Source organism: Cololabis saira, chromosome 15 (assembly GCF_033807715.1).
Source record: "Cololabis saira isolate AMF1-May2022 chromosome 15, fColSai1.1, whole genome shotgun sequence".
NCBI classification, from domain to species: Eukaryota; Metazoa; Chordata; class Actinopteri; order Beloniformes; family Belonidae; genus Cololabis; species Cololabis saira.
The window spans coordinates 23,273,470-23,294,023 of NC_084601.1; the positions used below are offsets into that span (position 1 = coordinate 23,273,470).

General features: G+C 43.8%; 1 protein-coding gene across 2 annotated transcripts in view; it reads left to right on the forward strand.

The window, feature by feature from the left end:
• The window catches only part of LOC133460514 (four and a half LIM domains protein 3-like), a 32,526-nt gene that overhangs the window by 3,758 nt on the left and 8,214 nt on the right, over window positions 1-20,554 (forward strand). The window contains exons 1-2 of one of the 2 annotated variants that reach the window (XM_061741107.1): window positions 13,492-13,515; window positions 18,201-18,364. In XM_061741107.1, the coding sequence (XP_061597091.1) occupies window positions 18,209-18,364 (156 nt within the window). In that variant the 5' untranslated portion in view covers window positions 13,492-13,515; window positions 18,201-18,208. Of the gene's footprint in view, window positions 1-13,491; window positions 13,516-18,200; window positions 18,365-20,554 lie in introns of those variants that run through there. The other variant, XM_061741106.1, reaches the window with a different exon arrangement.

A 20,554-nucleotide genomic window follows, 5' to 3' on the forward strand; every position in this document is an offset into this window, starting at 1 on the left:
GTGGGGACAAAAGAGATTAGGATCCTGAACCGGTCCAAATAAATAACTGATATCAGCAGCCAGAGCTTTTGATGTTGGATCTCTGAGAAGCAGAACAAGGGGAGCTTTGAGGAAGTGATCCCCGGAGGATTGAGCGTGAGCAGATGCAGGAGACTCTAGAAGTCATGTTTCAGGGGCCAGTCTGTTCAGTGTTCGCCAGTCCATCAGTCCAGTCACCTCAGTGATGTCACCCAGACGTAACCTCCAGCACCTCCTGCTCCTGGGGCTGCACATAGTTTCCATCTCCAGCCCGGCGCTGGTTCTGTTCCCCTTCCCCCAGGATATGTGTTGTTGTTTTACACAAAAAGGAATTCCTCACTTCTGTCTTTTTTTAGAAAACAGGGGGCAGAGGAAAAATGCCGTCTTTGTGTTACAACCACACCATTTTGCCTCATTTCAACCACAGTCACATTCCCACAACATTCCTGGGTGGGATGGAGGCTGGTTGGGGTCCAGATTCGCTTCACACAACTAAAGTCGGTAGATGGGAGATGACTTCAGGTTGCCATGTGACAGACGGACGTAAAAACAGACTGCTGTCTTTTCCATTTCCTTTTCCTGTCCTGCATTCCTGGAAATTTTGATGTTGGAAACAATATGTGTTTTTGCTGACGGTGGCATAAGGATATTGATTCCACTCTGACAAATTATGCAGCTGAAGCCAACGAGTTTCATCTGGCTCACCATATATACGCAAGCACTGAAGTTGCAAAATGTGCAGTTCCTCTACTGACCACCAGGGTCTGGATCCAGACCAGGGGCCGGATTCACAAAACATTCTTAAGAAAAAAAATCTTCTTAAGTGTCATTTTTTTCTTAAGTTAAGTCTTAAGAAGAAAAAAGAGAAGAAGGTATATTCTCCAAAAAAGTTCTTAAGTATTTTCTCAACTTTCTTCTTAAGTTTCTTCTTTAGAAAAAACTTAAGAATAAATGGTATTCTTGAAATAAAAGTTCTCAAATTTGTTCTTGACTTTTTTCTTAACTTTAAGACAACCTTGACCTGTCTTAAAATTTCTTCTGTGAAAAGTTAAGACTCTAATATCACCTTTTTCAACACATTTTAGACAAGTTTAGACTAGTAGGTCATAGTTTGAGGATATACTTTTTTAATTACACAAAGAGCCTGTTAACTGTTTGTTAGCATGTTAGTTAGCGTGGTAGTTAATTATTATTAATTTTCCCCAATAGTAATTTTCTTTGCACATTAATCTCATCCACCATAACCTTAAAAAGTTCCTGCATTTCTTTTTCTCCTTCTCCATGTTTAGTGAGTGACTGACGGTTAAGACGCAAACTACCTGTATAAATGTTGTTTGTTGGCGCGTGCAATGCAATAACATATTTTAAGAAGTTCTTAAGTAGGAAAAATAAGAAATTCGTAAGAGATGACAGTTCTTAAGACGGTTCTTAAGAAAATATTGAAGAATTTCACTTAAGAACTTTCTTAAGAACTTCTTAATTTTAGATCTTAAGACATTTCTTAAGATCGTTCTGAGACCCCGTCCACACGTAGCCGGGTATTTTTAAAAACGAATATTTCCCCCCTCCGTTTATAAAAAAATTTGCATCCACATTACATCGTTTTTAAAAAAAAACCCTTCCACACATAACCGAAGATCTGCGTTTTCGACCACATTCATAAGCATTCTTCTAACCTGTAGATCATCTGGTCTTCCGGGGAAGCTGCACCTCCGCGGGGGCTCCGTGGGCCCTACACCGTACGGTGCGCGTCGCCGCGCACCGTACGGTGTAGCCTCTGTGTCGGTGTAACGCAGTAAGCAGTGGTCAAGAGCAGAGACCATTTATTTAATAAATAGCTTGGAGAACAGATGCTGGATCATCTGTAGTTCTGTAGTAAACAAAAGTCGCACATCAGAGCAGATTTGTTGTTGTTTTGGCGCATAATGTGACGTTCGAAAACGCAAAACTGCGGTTGTGTGTGTCTACACGCATCTACATAAACGGAGTTTTCAAAAATCTTCACTTTGCCCGGAGTTTTTTTTAAACCTTCGTTTATTTGCGTTTTCGTGTGGATGACAGGTCAAAATGTAGGAAAATATCTCCGGTTTAGCAGATATCCGCAGATATCCGGCTACGTGTGGACGGGGTCTTAAGAACATATTGGTGAATCCGGCCCCTGCAGTTCCTCTACAGACCACCAGGGTCTGGATCCAGACCTGCAGGTCCTCTTCTCGGATCCAGATCTGCGGTTCCCCTACTGACCACTAGGGGCTGAAAATAAAGGCATACCAGAGCCTAATCATGATTGCTTTTAAGATATTATAGCTTGTTGTGGTGTTATTACCCAAAAAACAGACCACGGTGGCCGGCTGTGGCTTGGCCTGGAAGGGTTGAAGTGTCACGGCTTCCAGTAACTGGCTGAGTCCCCCAAAGGGGAATGCAGTTAAGCCTGACCGCCGTTCTAGCAACGGTGGATGACTGTGACCAGCTTTGGGTGGAGGGTCCTGGAGCAAAGCTGGCTGGGTAGCTGCTCTGAGAGAACCACCTTCTCCATCTCTCAATTAACCAGAGTTGGGCGGCATCAGTTCCTGCCGGCATGGCGCCGTGCAGAGATGAAAAAGATTTCAAAAACACTCTTCAGGAACTTGTGGGATGTCACAGGGGGGTTTGTTTAGAGCCACTTGAGTAGGTGAAAGGGTTTCGCTGGCTCTGCAATGTTTTCTTATATAAGAACCAAGCCATCAGCAGACAATAGCTTTTTAGATCTTGTTATGGTTAAAATGTTCCCCCACGCGGACCGATTACTCGACCGAACCCTGCTGAAACGTGACTGATGAAAACCATCTGAACCGCAGAGAGAAACCAGAGACTGGATCTGGACTCTGGTGATCCACAGCAGATACGTGTTTGCAGAGATCCTGGTTAGTAGCGCAGGCCGTGGCCCCTCTAAAGCTCTCCAACACAAAGATGAAGTTCAGAACAAATAAATCCAGCAGCAGATATGAAACAGAAACAGCAGGCGCAGCAGTCTCCCCGTAACGCCCAAGACGTGACCTGGACCGTGCTGAACTGGACGCCCTCCACCAGCTGGCAGTCGATGGGAGAAAGTGTTTACTTGTATGTTTGTGTTGGATAATAGTTCTCCATATTCCACATCGGGGCACTGCTTATTTGCTTTAATCATTTTCCTAAGGATGCGATCCAAGAGCAACAACGGCTCTGCCAAAGTAAGCCCATGTTCAGAGGCTCGACAGCCACACTGGATTATGATCTGTTTGATCTTCCTTCGCATTTTTACTGTTTTCTTCTTCATCAGCTGTATTATGGGGCAGGTTTCCTTTGAGGCGCCACGGTATAACCCAGGAGGCTGACACTGTTCCAGTGCCTACCTCCTGTCCTTCAACCAACACATCTTTACATACAGTGACAGACCTGGTAGGATCAACTGACGTAGCATATATATTAGTGGTTAGTACCGTGATTTGGTCAAAAACCTTTATCCATGACGTATATATGTAATTAAACCTGGCAGCAGATGTTAGTCTTCTTAAGTTGTGTGAATGCGTGTGAATTTCCTTCACTGTTCTTCGACAGTCTAATCTAACATCTTTTATATGTACATATGAGGTTATACAATAAGCCAAAAATGTATTTGTCATTGGGGTGTGGTCTTGTGAAAGCCATCGTTGGCCACAATGGGTGGCTTTTATCACTTTAGCCCCTCAGTACTCTCTTTACTTGACTTCTTAGCTGAATGAAGACCAAACGTACCGTAGTCATCAATCCCTCCATCATCTGTACCCTATTCCTGTTAAGGCTCACATGGATCTGCTGGAGCCTATCCCAGGTTCTTCAGGTGGCAGGCGGGAGTACGCCTGGACAGGTCACCAGTCCATCACTGGGTCTAATCAATGTTACTTTACCTCCATTCAAATCTAATCCGTCAAGTCGTCCTTATTTCAAGTGTCGCTATCAGACTGGCATAGGGGTGTAACGATACACTATTCTCACGATAACGATACGATACGATATTATAGCAGTATTTTTTTAACAACCTTGAATGAGGAACATATGACTGGAAAAAATTGTCTTTTATTTGAAAGACACAAAATACAAAACAATGCTGTGCATTTGCCCTATTGATACAGTTTGCAATGCTTTATAACTGTTTAAGGTTTAAAGAGAAAGCCAGGCCAACCATTTTCCACAAACTGAACTAAAAGTAAATGTCAGGTTTGCATTATGCATCTTCAGTTTCATACAAGATAAAACAAATTAGCCACAAACTGAATAGTTTCTCTCATGTAGGATTTGACTTTTTTCTTTTCCAGAAATTTAACAACTAAAATTAAATAAATAAATAAAAGTAAATAAATACATACAATTTCACATCATAAAAAAGATTGATTCATGCTCACCTTATAAGTGTAAGAGGAGATTTATTTTTGTTAAGAAGGTTATTTTGGTAATTCAGGGTTCATTATTTTATAAATATATTCTTTATATTCTGTAAATCAGGGACTATAATGACACTAGTCAGTTTATCTGTAGTGATTAGTCTGTTTTAGATTGGGCGGAGTGATACAGCACTAGGTGCTGTGTTGATGTTCTAAAATCCTACACTGTTGAGGGACATTAAAGTGCACTGGAAACTAGCAGAAGTTGTCCCGTGTTTATCCTACTCACGACCTGAAAAAGGTTTAATTTAATAAGGTAAGGCTTAACTCTACACCAGCCTTACATCCAAAACAGGACTAGTTTCTTCTGAGCGGAGTAAGATTTTGGTCCGCGGGTCGAGGTGCGGTCGCGGCCGCAGTCGCGGTCAGATGCGCGTTACTAGTCAACACAATAGATTAATATTAATAACCCAATATCGCGATACATTTTGTCACCTCCACGACATCTGACGTTTTTGTAACGCGAAATTTCATGGCACGATATATTGTTACACCCCTAGACTGGCATCTGAAACGAACGCTGGTGGAAGTGGAACGAGGACTAGCAGATGTCCTCTGCCAGCAGGACATTTTAACATGGAAATTCAAGGAGACTGACTCACATTTGGGGCCAGCCCCTAGTGGTCAGTAGAGGAACTGCAGCATAACTTATTCCCAGACTGAAGTCAACCTGGACGTGGGAATGCTGCTTGGTTAAACAGAGTTATTGTTAGTTCCTGAACCTGTCCCAAGAGATTTCCTCCGACTCTGTCCTGAGTGACTGGACCTTCCTCCGTCCTGGACTGTGTTCAGTTTGCATCAATGTTATCCACTCACGATCGGCTCGCCTAGGACGCGTCAGTTCCAGGTCTGAATGGGTAAATATGTTGTGACAACGATGGTCTGAAGGCCAAATGCAGGACTTGAAGCCACAAAACAGCAGTTTCCAAACAAATGGCAACATAACACTGGCTCTGTCCACATCTAAGCTGTTTGGATTGATTATAGAGTGAAATAAGAAGAGAATATGCGGTTGACAGCAGATCAATGTGTTCCTGATCCAACGCTGGCTTCTGGGTTCTGGCTTCTGAGATGTTGGTTTATCACGCACGAAACCCTGGCTGCCTGAATGGGCCCTGACAGAGATGCTTACCTCCTCATACGTCCTCAAACTCATGCCAAGCCAAGTTCAGAGCTTCACTATGACTGCACAGGTCTGTAAAAACATCCCATCATGATTCCAGGAACCCCGTGAGCGCCAGCTGCAGGTCACAGAGTTTAATGAGTGTGTAGCGAGGGCCGGTTTAATGAGATCTGTTTTCCAGTTTAGAGCACAGCAGCAGCTGAAGGCCACATTATCCGAGTGCATACACAAACAAGCAGCTGGATACTCTTAAAACAATACCAGGCATGTTTGCTGTCTCTCATTTTAATCCCTTAACTTCTGAGTTCAGCGTCACAGTTATGGGTCCATCCACCCATTAACTTCTGCTTCCCCTGGCTCTGTTCACATGAGGCAGCAAGCTGACCAGAGGTCAACGCCTCCCTCTCCCCAGGCACCTCCTCTAGCTCTTCCAAGGGCATGCCGAGGCAATCCCAAGCCATCTTAGATATATAATCCCTCCAGTCCATTATCTCTGTCCGTTAACTACAAAGATCTCAAGAGATGTCGCTCTTGGGACCTTTTTACTTTCTCTAAGCCTTGCACAGTCTGACCTTGAGGTTAATGTGCTGGCTCATCCACTCCTGGGAAGATTGGCAACTGTCTCGTCCATAATCTCTCTCACTTCGGCGAGCTGAACTCCAAACCATCTGGACATGGTTGTTTAACCTTCTCCAGACTGATGTGCAGCAACAGTTGTTTCTCTAAGACCATTGCTGATGTTGTTCAACTCTTGGCATTGTGTCAACACACCTGAAAGCGCCAGACCAGCGAGCTGCCAAAAAACATCTGCTTTTTAAGAGGTCTGCGGGGATGTTCAGCAGTACCTGGCTGCAACCCTTTAATCCTGCGCAGGATTGGCCACATCATTTGTTTACTTTCTGTTTAGTTTCATTTTTCCAAATAGCTTTTGCACTGTGTGTTAGTTTGAGTTTGAGTTTGAGTTTGAGTTTGTTTATTTCGATCAGCAAAAAAATAAAAAAAAGTCCTTCCAACAAAACAAAAAAGGGTACATAGGTCTGACCGAAAGGGTTAGGGCTGAAGCTAACAAGCTTATAGATGCCCTAACCTTTATACCATCAAATCATATATAGCATGCGTATATACAGTACGCACACATACACATTGATGCATTCATGCCTGCATCTACACCCATATACAGTGCACATACTCATATACACATAGATTTTCACACGTACACACATACCTACCAACTATACATATAAATACACATACACCGCCAATACCAAACATAAAACCAGAGATTCAGTTCAATTTCAATTTCCCCCAAAATTGTGATTCTATACCACCATGTCTATAAATATCCAGAGTATTATTTTTTAATTATTTTTTGAATTGCGCAATATTTTTACTTTCTTTGATCTTGTCAGGTAACTTATTCCACAGCTTCACCCCATGGACAGATACACACATGCTTTTCCGAGTAGTATGTACAATTTGTTTGAAATTCCATCTCCCTCTTAGCTCATATCCTCCTTCTCTATTACTAAACATTTTTTGTATATTACCAGGAAGTAAATTATTTCGTGCTTTATACAAAATTTGAGTGGTTTTGTACTCAACCAAAAGCTTTGAAAGCTTCCTATTTTTTTCATGTGCAAGTAACTGAAATGATGCCAACTCAGTATCTCAAAGTGCCGCCATTGTTTCCATCAGTGGAGCCGTCAAGCCGGCGGGCCTCCAGCCACATTGCGCTGCTAAAACCGGCCTTGTGATCCGCAGGAAGCCACAACACTGGGTGTCTTTGTGCTGCCGATGAAAGGGAGCGCGGTCGTCGGGCGGCTCCACAGAACCGGCCTCGATGTTGCCTCTTTTTTCCTGTAGCCGGTTCTTAGCGGCGGCTGAGACGCTGTCGCCGTCCCGCCCGGGTGCAGAGCTCTGTCTTCTGTTCACGGCGTTGTGTGTACTGTCAATATTCTCATTCAGCTCCTCAACTCCAGACGGTGCTGCTTCCGAAGCCACACAACAGAGGACTGTTCGGGCTGCACGGCACACGAGTGCACGTCAGGAGGAATAAAGAGCGGAGCGTGGAAGTAATTAAGGAGCCAGCTTAGTTTCAGGGTTTCCTGTTGTAACAGAAGTCCCGTCCAGAGTCTGGCGGTGAAGTAGGAAGCCGTTCATCTGAATTCCAGCATGAAGAGAATAAAGAAAAAGACAGCTTGTTTGCAGTAACCTCTCTAGCCGAGGGGGGGGGGGGTCCAGTTACAGGGGAAATCCCAGCCTCAGCCTGCCTGGTGAGGTCTACACCGGGGGAGAGAGTCCGGCCAACGGTCGAACCTCTGAACCTCCTCAGGGTTCTGGAGGGAGCAGGGGTTAGACGGACCCGTCTGCCTCTGCAGTGGACTTGGGGAAGACATTTGTCCCCCTGGGTTACCTGTGGCAGGTGCTCCAGGAGTAGGAGGTGCTGATCACCTTGAGGTGTTTGTGTCTGAAAGGTTTTGGGAATGTCCAGCCGGGAGAAGGCCTTGAGGCAGACTCAGGACATGCTGGGCAGGTGATGTTTCTCACGGCCTGAGATCATCTTGGTGCCTGCCAGAGGAGCTGCAGGAGGTGGCCTGGACCTCCCTTCTTAGCCTGCTTCAACACAATCCAAACCAGGATAAGTGGAAAGTGTTGGGTGGGTGGATGGATGGACTGATGGATGGATAACCAGCCCTCCAACCCATTAATGGGTTTCTTCTTTGATACCACTGTGGATCCTTGACTGTTGTTGGCCTGACAGTAACACTTGTTGATCAAATGTGTTGTTAGTAATAGAGGGAATGCGCATGACGTCACGGATGCGACTTCACAGCGGGTTACGCCCACTGAGTGGCAGAAAGACTGAGTGGCAGAAAGACTGAGTGGCAGCGTAAACTTTCAGTTTGAGCAACTGGAAAACATCTAAAATGGGAAAGAGCTGTTGTGCGATCGACTGTACTCATAAATTTAGCAAGAAATCGGAGTTATCGTTTTACAGACTGCCGAAAAATAAGCTTAAGAGAGACAAATGGATCGCAGCAATTCGCAGAAACAGCTGGATTCCAGGCACCGAAACGTGGATTTGCGGTTCCCATTTTGTATCAGGTAATGTTGGATTTTTGGGTAGCTAACGTTAAACGGTCAAATCATAAAGTTCGGTTTCCTCATCACTTTAATTTCGCCATCAAATCCTGCCTTGAAGTAGGACCAGGCGTCAAGACTTGTACGCCTTCAAGCTTTGCTTCGTGTATTTCCCCGGTGTAGAAATTAAGTAAATATAAACATCAGGAAACTGGATTTGTGGCCAAATATTAATGTCCATGGACCACTGGTTCTTCAAGTAACTGTACGTGTCACTGTCAAGTCCAACTGCCTTTAATTTAAGCCGATAATTGGCTGTTATCCCGTCTTCTCCACTAGTTGCAGCCATTTTTGATGATGTTTTGCCACTCACAGCAAGTAAGGGGGCGTGATGTCAATGCATACCCTCTATTCTGCAGCCCTTTCTGATGTTCTGAATCGTGGCTCTTGGACATGATGACTGCTGTATGAGTCATCGCAAACTCCTCCCCCACCCTGCCGTGATTGTTTCAGGAGAGAGGGCTGTGATTAAAGTAAGAACAACAAATATACATCTGAAACATTTTTAGATTACAAAGAATGTTCACCCCGAACTTGGCCCACGTCTGCAGTTTTTGTCTGGCCCTGCCGCCTGACCTTGGCCACACACCCACCGGACCTGGATCAGTTCTTCAGACCTGAAGGCCCCACCTGGGCCTCACAACACAACACAACACTTGCCATATCCCTCCTAGACACTAGCCCGTGAAATGAGTCCCACATCACATGCCTGAACCCAAGTCTGGCTCAGCTCATGAACTTTGGGACACTTCTGGTCCATTTGCCAGTAGCTGGGCCGAAAGTGCCAAAGGTTTCCCAGATTTGAACCAAATGTGTCTTCCAACTGGGATTAAACTTGGATTTACACTTAAATACCCAAATCCTGTTTAAATGTTCATATACGTTTAAGCGGGGGCCTGGAGATGGGTGTCCATCTCATTTTGTTGTTCTGGAGACTGTTCATTTATGGGAAAGAAAAGAAATAAATACTGAGGAGTCGTACCGCTCATGGAGGAGGACTAGCCTCACGAGACACTTGATGAAACGGTGTCTCCAGTCTTTAGATTTATAGACTCAGGAACCTTGCAGCACATTCTGACCTCAGCACAATCCGATCTTTTTACTGACTGGTTGTCTTAAAGGATAATTAGTTTACTCTGAGGTGGGAGCAGGACTTTATTTAAAAACATCACTGTAAACTATTAACGAGTTTGATTGCTGAAGCTTTTTGGCTGCTTGGCTACAGAAACAGACATAAAATGACTTTCTTTTCTGATGTTTATCATTTACGAGAAATCTTCGGTGAGGGAAATAACACAAAGCAACAAAACATATTTAGTGTGAGGTGAGGACATGAACAGGTGGGAAAGATTATTTGTCGAGCTTCAGTTAAACATTTTGCTCAGTTTAAACAAAACCTGTTTTCTGAAGCTCACCTCTGTAAACATCTCAACACCTCCAAGGTGCTACGTCCAGCTCGCAAGCCCGACGCAAACATGGCAGTGAAGAAACCTGCAGGTCCTCTACCACTAGGGTCTGGATTCAGCGGTGAGTTAATTTCCATTGACCTCTATGGTAAAATGTCCAGCTGGGAGGTAAAATGGTAATTAGGGGCCTGGGGCCTTATGTACTAAGAGTGCGGCGCACAAAAAACGTGCGTACGCCACTTTCAACGCTCACGGTCGGATGTACAAAGAATGACGTGAACGTAGAAAGCTGCGGTCCTTCACTCACACATTAAGGCTTTTGTACGCACTTTTCTGAGGTTTTGTCCGTTGGCGACACTCACTGGTGATGCAGTGAAGTGCAGAATATGAGTAAACGTAACGTCAACAATAAGTTCACGACCACGTGAAGGACACGACAATCCCGACATCACCAGATAAGTTACACAAGAGTGGAGCTGCAACAATCTCACAATCAACCACATGATCTGAACAAACATCATGACGACCGTATGGGAGGACTACTGATAAAAGCCAGATCCTAAACATCCCATAACTGTGTCTGGACAGAAATACATTAAAATTAATTTTGAAGCAAAAACCGGTGTTGTGCCAAAAAGTGATTGTCTGCCAGAATCTGATTTCTTCTGATTTCTGGCCGCGGGAGCGCGCACAGCAGCCCGTTGAGCGAGAGCGCTAAACCGTCAGATTTCAGATTATGAAGCTCAAGAATGAGATCAAGTCATATTTAGGCAGAAACAACCTTTCATTAACTGTATTTGGCCTTCAATCACTTTTTGGCACGACACCTGTCTCTCCTCCTGCGGATGAAACACTCCGAGTTACAGCAACTTTGCTCTTTATTTCTCACGTTTGCACCTCGATAATCCCGTCGGCACAAATTGTCTTCATTTCTGCAGCAGAGGAATCAGATCGTAATGCTTCATGTTTTAAATATAAATGTATTTTGTTCACATTGTTATACTTATGAGAGAGGTGATCGCGGACATCCATAATGTGTAAGACTCAATAAACGTGTACATTGGTCTTAATCCGTTAGTATATAATATGCATGACAATAAAGCAGAACGAGGAGCCGTTTTTCATCCACCAAAAATTCTGGTGACGGTTCTTAAAATACAAACAAGAAAAGCAGGTTGTAATGATTCACTAACGCTGCCCATAAACATTCACAAACCCGTACGATCATAATAAAACCAAAACTCTTCACGGAACGCAACGCAAAGCAAAGAACACCATAATGTAGGTGTCAAACTGAATCCCAGAAGGGCCGGTGTCCTGCATGTTTTAGATGTGTCACTGCTTTAACACACCTGATTCTAATTAATCATCATCACCAACTTGTCATCAAAGTCTGGATAGTTCTGTTGATGACACAGTCACTTGTATCATGGTGCAATGAAGCAGAGAAACATCTAAAACCTGCAGGGACACCGGCCCTTGAGGACTGGAGTCCGACACCCCTAAATGCCCCAAAATGAATTATTTATTCCAGCTCAGAGCATTTTCTTGTTAGGATGAGCGGTTTTTAATGGATAATTATCTTCATATCATATTCAAACATATATTTGAGGGAGGAGACAAGGCGGAGTGTTGTGTTCCCGCATGTGCGCTCAAATCCACGCTGATTGGGATGTTCAGAGAAACCTGCGTGGATTTGGGCGAACGCACAGCTTTGTACATATGAATTTTTGCGGTCTCGTTAATTCCACGTACGGATTCACGTTGAAATCCACGCACTCTTAGTACATGAGGCCCCTGGTCTTTTAGTTGACAGGTGGCTATAGCTAATGCGTAGCTGCGGCTTTAGCTACTTGGCATTGTCTTTTTTTTTTGTGATCAAATTTTTATTTTTTTTTTCCTTTTTCTGAAAAAACAACATGGTGCAAAAAAAAAAACACCAATACATAACAACAAAAAATGAATAGATAAATGTAATAACAAAAAAAAACAAATACAAAAAAAAAAAAAGTAATGCCCATATTATTAAATATAACAATGCAAAATTAACACAAATTAAGAGCAAAAATAAATAAATAAATAAATGAAAATAAAATCATAACCCCAGACATTACCCACCCACCCCCTGGATCCTAGCAGCTTTAAATCACATCAATGTGTTTATAATATAACTTTTAACAAGGTATACTTAGTTTTCCTTTATCACACTAAGGACATAGAAATTATGTATAATGAATAGTTCACTATATCAAAATCTAAACACGACAGAAACTAAATAATTCCTTTATTTCCAGGCTTATCAAATGCCTTCATACCTGCTGCTGCTTGTTTTTTTTTTTTGTAATTAATTATTTTATTTGTGTATGTAACATTTAGTAGTTGAAAACCGATAACCATAATAGTCTTTTTCCATACATAATATTTTGTATGACATAGATTAACAAAATAAAATACAAATCAATCATCATCGCCGTCCCACAGCCCTGATCCCCCCCAGACCTGTGAGTGGTAGGTCAAGCGACCCAGCCAAGTTCCACTGTCCTTGTTTCAGCGCTCGGTTTAGCAGTGACATGCATGTTTACAATCATAGATGAGCATAAGCTAAGTCAGCCAAGCCAAAGTAGCTAACTTGTGATGAGTGAGGTAAGTTGGGCTTGTTCCCGCTGGCCTCCGGGTTTCTTTTGATTAACCAGGACTGGACGGAAAGCTATGAATGACATCACATGTGGTTAGTTCGGTTCTTCTTATGCAGTCGATGGAAGCGTTGCATGATACGCTGCCACTTTGTGGTCAGAAGTGGTATAGCTAGCTAGAGTGGCTTTAACAAAGACAGTTTTTAAAGATTAATTCTGAAGTGACATTCAAGAATTAAATATCGTCAGGACTGAAACAAACAACTCTGGGTTTCAGCGGGAGCTGCTCCAGGTCACGAGAGAGCAGCAACTGTAGGTCTGGAAGCTGTGCAGCTCAGGTTCAGGAGGTTGAGGTTTAGTACCCATAAAAGGCCCGGAGGCTGTTTTATAAAACATGAATTGATCATTTGGGGCTTTGACAGCTTTAACACTTTCCTACGTACGTTTTCCACTGAGCTTTATTACGTGTGAGTGTGGTTTCCGTCATGAAATTATCTGGTTTGTAAACGCCAGACACGGGTCTGCATTCCTGCTCAGGAAAAATAAACAGTGACACTCAGGACTCACGAGTTCTGGCCCGGCTCATAAGGAACAACAGAAAAAAGACCGACGGGGACGTGAGGGAAGAGGCCCGGTGGCCGATCCTGCAGGACGGAGGCTGCTTGGCTTCCTCCACAAAGAGCTCCGCGGAGAAGTCGCAGGAGCAAATCAGTCATCAGGACGACGGGAGGAATTCAGCTCGTACACTCATCAAGGTGATCTGTGGTCTTTAAAAGCCTCGGCAGCTGTGTTTGTAGACGGGCTGTTTGGTTTAACGTCTCTAAAGCAGAACAGGGATGAGGAATATCCAAGGGCTCGTGGGAGAGGACACCTGTAGACTGGAACACCTCTTCAACAAGACATGACCTGAGTCAGCTGATGGAGGGATGACGAACAGGTCCACTATGGTGTTGGCAACTACGGTTTTCCATAACATCCCTAATTATCTCCATAAAAGGGCGGCTAGTCAGGACTGGCCCCAGGATCGTAGGGTAACATAAGATGAGCTTAAAGGGCTGACTTGTGGTAGCTGAGCTAAGGTGGGTCGGATCTTGCTTCCAGACGTGCGTTCATGTTTAACCATTTTTGGATTAACTGGTGTTGGGCGGAGTCGGTTCCAACTAAGGTGGTGCTGTGAGGAGAAATACAAACAAAGAAGCTTCAGAAACATTCTTCATCCAACGTCTGAGTGATGTTTATGTTTATGTTTATGTTTATGTTTATTAAGGATCCCCATTAGCCGACGCACAAACACCAGGCTAGTCTTCCTGGGGTCCTATTTAAAAAGTACAATATAAACAACAATACACAATAACATACAATTCTAGTTACAAAACATGCACCGATCCAATTGCAATTAAAAGAGAAGAAAAGAAGAAAAAGAAAAGAATAAATCACAGTTCCCAAAATGATAACATAACACTATTTACTCTCCAATCTAAAAAATGACTTAAAAACATGTTTTTTAATGATTTCTTGTTTGGAATGCTCCTAATATTTAAAGGAAGAGTGTTCCATGATGAAATTGCTCTATATACAACAGTGTTTTTCATTGAATTAGTTCTTGGTCTTGGTAATGTAAGTTGACGCTGAGTTGAAGCTCTAGTACTGTAATGATGAACATCTGCACTATAATTAATTAAAGGCAGTGGGATGCCTGCTATGAATAATGTTTCGAATAAATAATAATAAACTGGTAGATAACCTATGATTCACCTTCAGCCAACTGAGACAAGAATGCATTCGGTCAACACTAGATCTATAAGAACAGTAAAGAGTAAGTCTAGCTGCCCTATTTTGAGCTGTTTGTAACTTTGTCACAGGAGGTTTGTCCAGGTCGTCTTGTAACATTGTGAGATCGACTCACTTTTGGAGGCCGCCCCGTAGTGGTCATTCAGGAAACTGCAGGTGTCATCACTTCCTGTGTAGGAGGCTGGATGTGGCCCCTTTGGGAGGACCCCGACAGAGATCGCCGTTGGGTCGGATTGATACAACCGTGTTGGGTCTGCCATCACTGGGTCCACACTGGACAAAGCGAAGAGCATCAAGCAGAGGAAGAAACCAGTCTGAGCTGGTTCACAGCCTGTAACACGTTTCTGTGGTGTCGGACAGACAAGGGAGCAGAACACTCGACTGTCCTCATCACTGGTTTGGTTGAGGAGGACATGGTGATGATGATGAGATCCAGAGCGATAAAGGCTGCATTCCCCAGAATAATCCCATCAGCGGTTTGTTACGAGGTTTATACAGGTGCTTCAACCTCACCAACTCAAGTATTTGCTTCTCCAAAGGGCAGTTTACATTCCCCGTCTGACCGCCGGCCAACAACTTGCCTCTAAAAGTTCAAGGATGCAGATAAACATGAGAAGCTCAAGCAGAGTCAACTTTCTCCAGCGCGGACGTCCTTCACCAAACAGCCTCCTCCGCAGATAACGGGACCGTTTCCCCTTAAATGGATTCAGACGGGGTCAACGCAGCACGGAAGAAAGCAGGGCTGATAGAAAACTTTACATCCTACATCTGTTTTCTGTCTGATTGCTGTCTGCATGGAGAACTCAGCTCAACTTCCCTCCTAAACCCACTGAAGAGGTTTGCCGTTCTATTCTCGTCCGTCTGTCTGCAATGAACAATGGACAGAACAATGGCCTTCCTTCCGGACATAGTCCTCTCGGTTGGGATCTTTATGTTTGTCTTCCTGCATCCCAACATCTGCAGACGTGTTCGGAGGCCTCCAGCTGTTGTCTTTCATCAGAGCGTCCTTCGGGCCTGCGGTGGGGGGTTCTCGTGGGGTCGGCTCCAGAATGCCACACAGCTAATTAAACTCCATCGCTGCTGAGTTTTACGGCGTCTATGACACTTTATTATAATCAGCCATAAAACAGGAGTTAAGTGAGGTCTTAACTGCTGATTTACTGGAGTTGAGGCTTACGTTGGCAAATACCAGACATATAGTCAGATGAACAGCAGCAAGTAGATCTTTTTCATTAGGTCATTAATTATTTAACAGAGCCAAAAAAAACGAAGCCAAAAAAAGTAGTAATAATAATAATTGTGTGGGTGATCCTACGTACCCTGTCTCGCTGCTTCTGTAGGATTTAAGGCCCCGTTTACACGTAGCAAAAACGGTGGTGTTTTCATGCGTTTTGGCCGTTCGTTTACACGAAAACGAAGCCCAAAGTCACCAAAAACGATAATTTCTGAAAACTCCGGCCAAAGTGGAGATTTGCAAAAACTCAGTCTTCATGTTTGCTTGTAAACAGAGGGAAACGGACATTTAGGCTTCAGAACGTCACAATATGCGACAGAAACGTCACCAGCGTCATGTGTGTGACCTGTGTTTACAATTTGTTTGTCCACTGTAGTTACTCGTGTCATTTGTTGATGTATTTTTCCAGAATTACGATTTTATGCTTCTCTTACACTGCCGCCTGTAGGTTTGGCTGCTCATAGCCCCTTAACAGCGTATTTATGCGGGTTCGTGTAAATTATGGTATTTTTCAAAACGTAGAGGGGGAAATATCCGTGTTTGTAAAGACCCTATGTGTAAATGTGCCCTAAGAGTTGAGCCAGGTTCTGCTACTCATCACCATTGACGAGCTGATCATTAGCAGGTGTACAGAGCTCTGTAAGAGCAGACGTTATGTCAGTTTGCTGGTCTGGGTCGTTCAGGTGTGAGTTCACACAATACCAAGAAGGAAAGACCTCAGTAATGTTCTTAGAGAATCAGCCTTTGCTGCACATCAACCTAGTAAATAATGTAAAACTATTTCCAAACAGTTTTAAGCGGTGGAAAACATTCAGGCTGACTGACTGACTTCCCACCGGAGGACGTCCCAGTGTTCCCAAGAATAGGACACACCCTGCAGGGACAACCCCCATAGAATAATTTATTTTTAGGCTTCTTTCTTTTGGACTGTGCTGTGCCATTTTGCAAATGTGTGGAACAAAAACAGGCCGGCGGGGGGGCAGGAGCACACCCACCCTGCTTCAGTCACTACAAGTTAGTGGTTTTAGCTTAACTGGCAGGCTCATGCGGGCTAATGTTTCATTCATTCATTCATTCATTCATTCATTCATTCATTCATTCATTCATTCATTCATTCATTCATTCATTCATTCTGATCAAATCTGAGGGAACATCCTGCTTTTAAAAAAACAGTATTTACTGTCGCTCAGTCCCCTGCTGAAGGCTTCCAGGCAGGACGCCGCTACGTGGCTCAAGTGATGACAGCTAGTCGCTGGCTATGCACACTTTGAAAAGTGAACTGAATTACAAATACATTTGTTGCTGTATAAGGTTTTACCTGATGAGGTCTGTAAAAATGAACCCTGCGTACAGTTGTCATGGACGTGACATCTAACCCTGGAGACTAAAATATGAATGTACCTGTTTAACACGGAGGCTGATCAAGGGGCCACATCTGTTTTTCAGAGTTCACTGTGAAAGTTAGAAAAGCTACTGTTCCTGGAAGGACCACTAGGGGTTGGCACAAGCGAGTCCATGTCCATCGGCCTCCACGTGCAGCGGAGCTACCGTGCAGAGAGATGTGGATGGGCGAACAAAACCCATCAGAATGATTGTAATTGAACTCTAGTTTGAATCCCAGGGCAGAACGAGCCAACGGCTATGTGGGTTAGCCGTGCATCAGCTCACTGAGGGGTGTCGTGCTTGATCAACCGTCTTCATTTAAGCAGGAGTAAAGGAGTGCTGGTTTCAAGGTGTTTCCGTCATTAGTTAGCATCAGGATTAGCATAGCTAGTCATCTTAGCTAAAACCCCTGAGCTGTGGCAGCTGATCTGAGGTGGGCGTGTTTCGTTCCTGCTGGTACCGCCCATTTCAGCTAACTGGGGTTGGGTAACTTTCTGGTGGCTTATCCAGTTCTGTTATAGTCTGTGTGGGGTTTGGAGCCGGCCCCCAGTGGTCAGCCGAGGAACTGCCTTTCTCCATCCTCCCTGGTCACGTTGGAGGAGCGAGGCGGGCGTAGGGCCGCGGGTGAACAGGAGGATGTCACAAAAGCTATCGCAAAATATTGACTCAGAACTCAGGAAACCTTTTGAAAAAAGGTCAAAAATCTACGTGTGGAGCAGTTCATCAGCCGAGCAGCGTCTTCCTGCTATCTGATCATAACGGACAGTTGTTTGCTTTCTTGGAGAAGAGAGATGGAACAAGAAGTTTTTGCATCACTGCAGCCTGATGTGCATCTGCAGACTCTAATTCACCATAAGCTGCTCTCTTATCTGTGTTTCATGTTACACTTCCCCCTCCCATAGTTTTGGTTTCCTGACTGTATTTGTAAAAACCACTTGTTGCTGTCTCCGGGTTTCCTCCTGACCCCCCCAGTGCCGTCTCTGCTGATATTTCACACTAAACTGAGTCTGTGAATCCTCCTTCCTGCCACAGAAACCATCATGAGCGACCGCTTCGACTGCCAGAACTGCAACGAGTCCTTATACGGACGCAAGTACATCCAGGTGGAGGGTGAGCCGCACTGCATCCCCTGCTACGACCGCCTGCACGCCAACACCTGCCAGGAGTGTAAAGAAGTCATCGGACACAATGCCAAGGTGCAGCTCACTTTTAAATGTGATGTATAACTACAAGTGATATGAATTAAATTTCATTTAAAACCAAAGAGGAGCCAAGGTAGTGCCACTGGGTTGATGAAGCTCCGCCTCAGCTCTGCTGAAATCTTTGGTATGTGGATGAAAAGTCAGGACACACCCCTGACTGCAGGATGAACCGGAAACGAGTCTAAAACACCATCAAAATGTTTATCCGTCAAACGTAAAGCTGAAAAAGGGAATAAAGTACTTGGCACCAATCGCAGTATAAAAGCAATAAACTATGCCAGACTGTACAGTTCAACAGCCACACTTTAAAGTTTGACATTTCCCACTTCCACATACTACCAAGTACGGTCTAAAACAGCTTTTTAAACAGAAATGTGTCACTAATATCAGTTTTTTCCACTGCCAATCATGTGAATATGGTGTATACAGTGTTGAATCATACTTCTACTGATAACTTCTGCAACTTCCTGAAGGCAACATGACTGAGTAACGTCCCCCGCCTTCTCTGTTCTGCTGTCACTCATGATGCCACGCCCCTCTCAGTTGATGCCACGCCCCCCACGCCAGATCGGGGTCAAAAGTCTGAACCTGAAAAAAAAAGATTTGAAACTGAAAAAAGAAGTGAAACTGAAAAAAAAGATGTGAAACTGAAAAAAAAAGACGTGAAACTGAAAAAAAAAGATGTGAAACTGAAAAAAAAAGACGTGAAACTGAAAAAAAAAAGATTTGAAACTGAAAAAAAGATCTGATACTGAAAAAAATAAAATTGAAACTGTAAAAAATAATTTTCAGGTTCAAATTTTATTTTCAAATTAGCAAAACTTTTGGCCTTGATTTGGATCCATAGTTTTGCAGCAAGAACTGCCCCTCTTAGAATGTTGATGTCTTTCCCTCTTGGCATTGGTATGACATCTGACAGCTCCAGAACATCTGCTTTTATGGAGGTGTGAACAAACCAGCCCTCTTAAACCCTCCGGAAGCAGTAAAAGTGTTACTTTAGATGACTTTTACTTTATGACGTGGTTTCTGTTTCGTTAGGGGGGCGAAGCTCGAGGCCTCTAGGCCGTCGGTGTCCCGCAGAGTGAGGACTCTGCGTGACGGTGGACTAAATTAAACCGCTGCTTGTTTTGGCCGCCCTCGTCCTCCACAGAAGACGTAAGGGCATCAATCCATCCATCCATCCATCCTCCTCCTCCTTTTCCTCTCTCCTGCGAAACCTCTCACCTCAAAAATACGTTTTTCACCCGCCGCTCTGCAGAGCCGTTTGGACTTGGTGTGAACTGGAACAAAAACATGACGAGGGTTTTTCAGATGTGTAGAAAAATAACGACGACAGAGAAGGAGAAGTTCTGCCGGGTCGGCTCTGTTTGCTGATCAGCAGGAAAGAATCTGGGGTTCAAAGCAGAGAGTCTCCCTGAGAGGAGTGTGGCCCGGGTTTGTGTTTCCTCGAGGTTTACATGCAAGTTTTAATAGAAGTGGATACTGTAGGTGTTATGTTACAGCAGTGGACCGGTTCCTCCGGTTCCTCTGGTTCCTCTGTGTCTGTCCGTCTTCATTACGTCTCCCTGTGCGGTAAACCCTGGAAAATCTGCCTCTTCACATGTTGTTTTGTGGAAAGTCTGACACTGATAGAAGCTAGCTTTGAAGAGTGCCTTTAATCGGGTCGGTGCTGAGAGAAATGTCCCGTCTAGACGGGTGCAACCGGTTTAAACTAGCTCCAGAGGAAGTTGTAGCTGATCTGAAGGTCTTGGTCTGTAAAAATGACCGCGTTTCTGAACTTCAGCCGGAGTTCAGGCTGGATTCAGTTGAAAATGATTTCATCCTCTTCATCTTTAACGGAGATGAGAGACCTTCCCGCCCTCCGGCTGAGTCCTCATCGCTACTCCGAGTAGGGTTGCCACCCGTCCCGTAAAATACAGAATTGTCCTTTATTTGAGAAAAAAATGTTTTGTCCCGTATTGAACTAATATGGGACACGATTTGTACCGTATTTTCATTAACTTTTACACCATATTCTAGTTGAATTATTGAAATAAATGAACCTTTACACCATATTCTAGTTGAATTATTGAAACAAATTAACTTTTACACCATATTCTAGTTGAATTATTGAAATAAATTAACTTTTACACCATATTCTAGTTGAATTATTGAAATAAATTAACTTTTACACCATATTCTAGT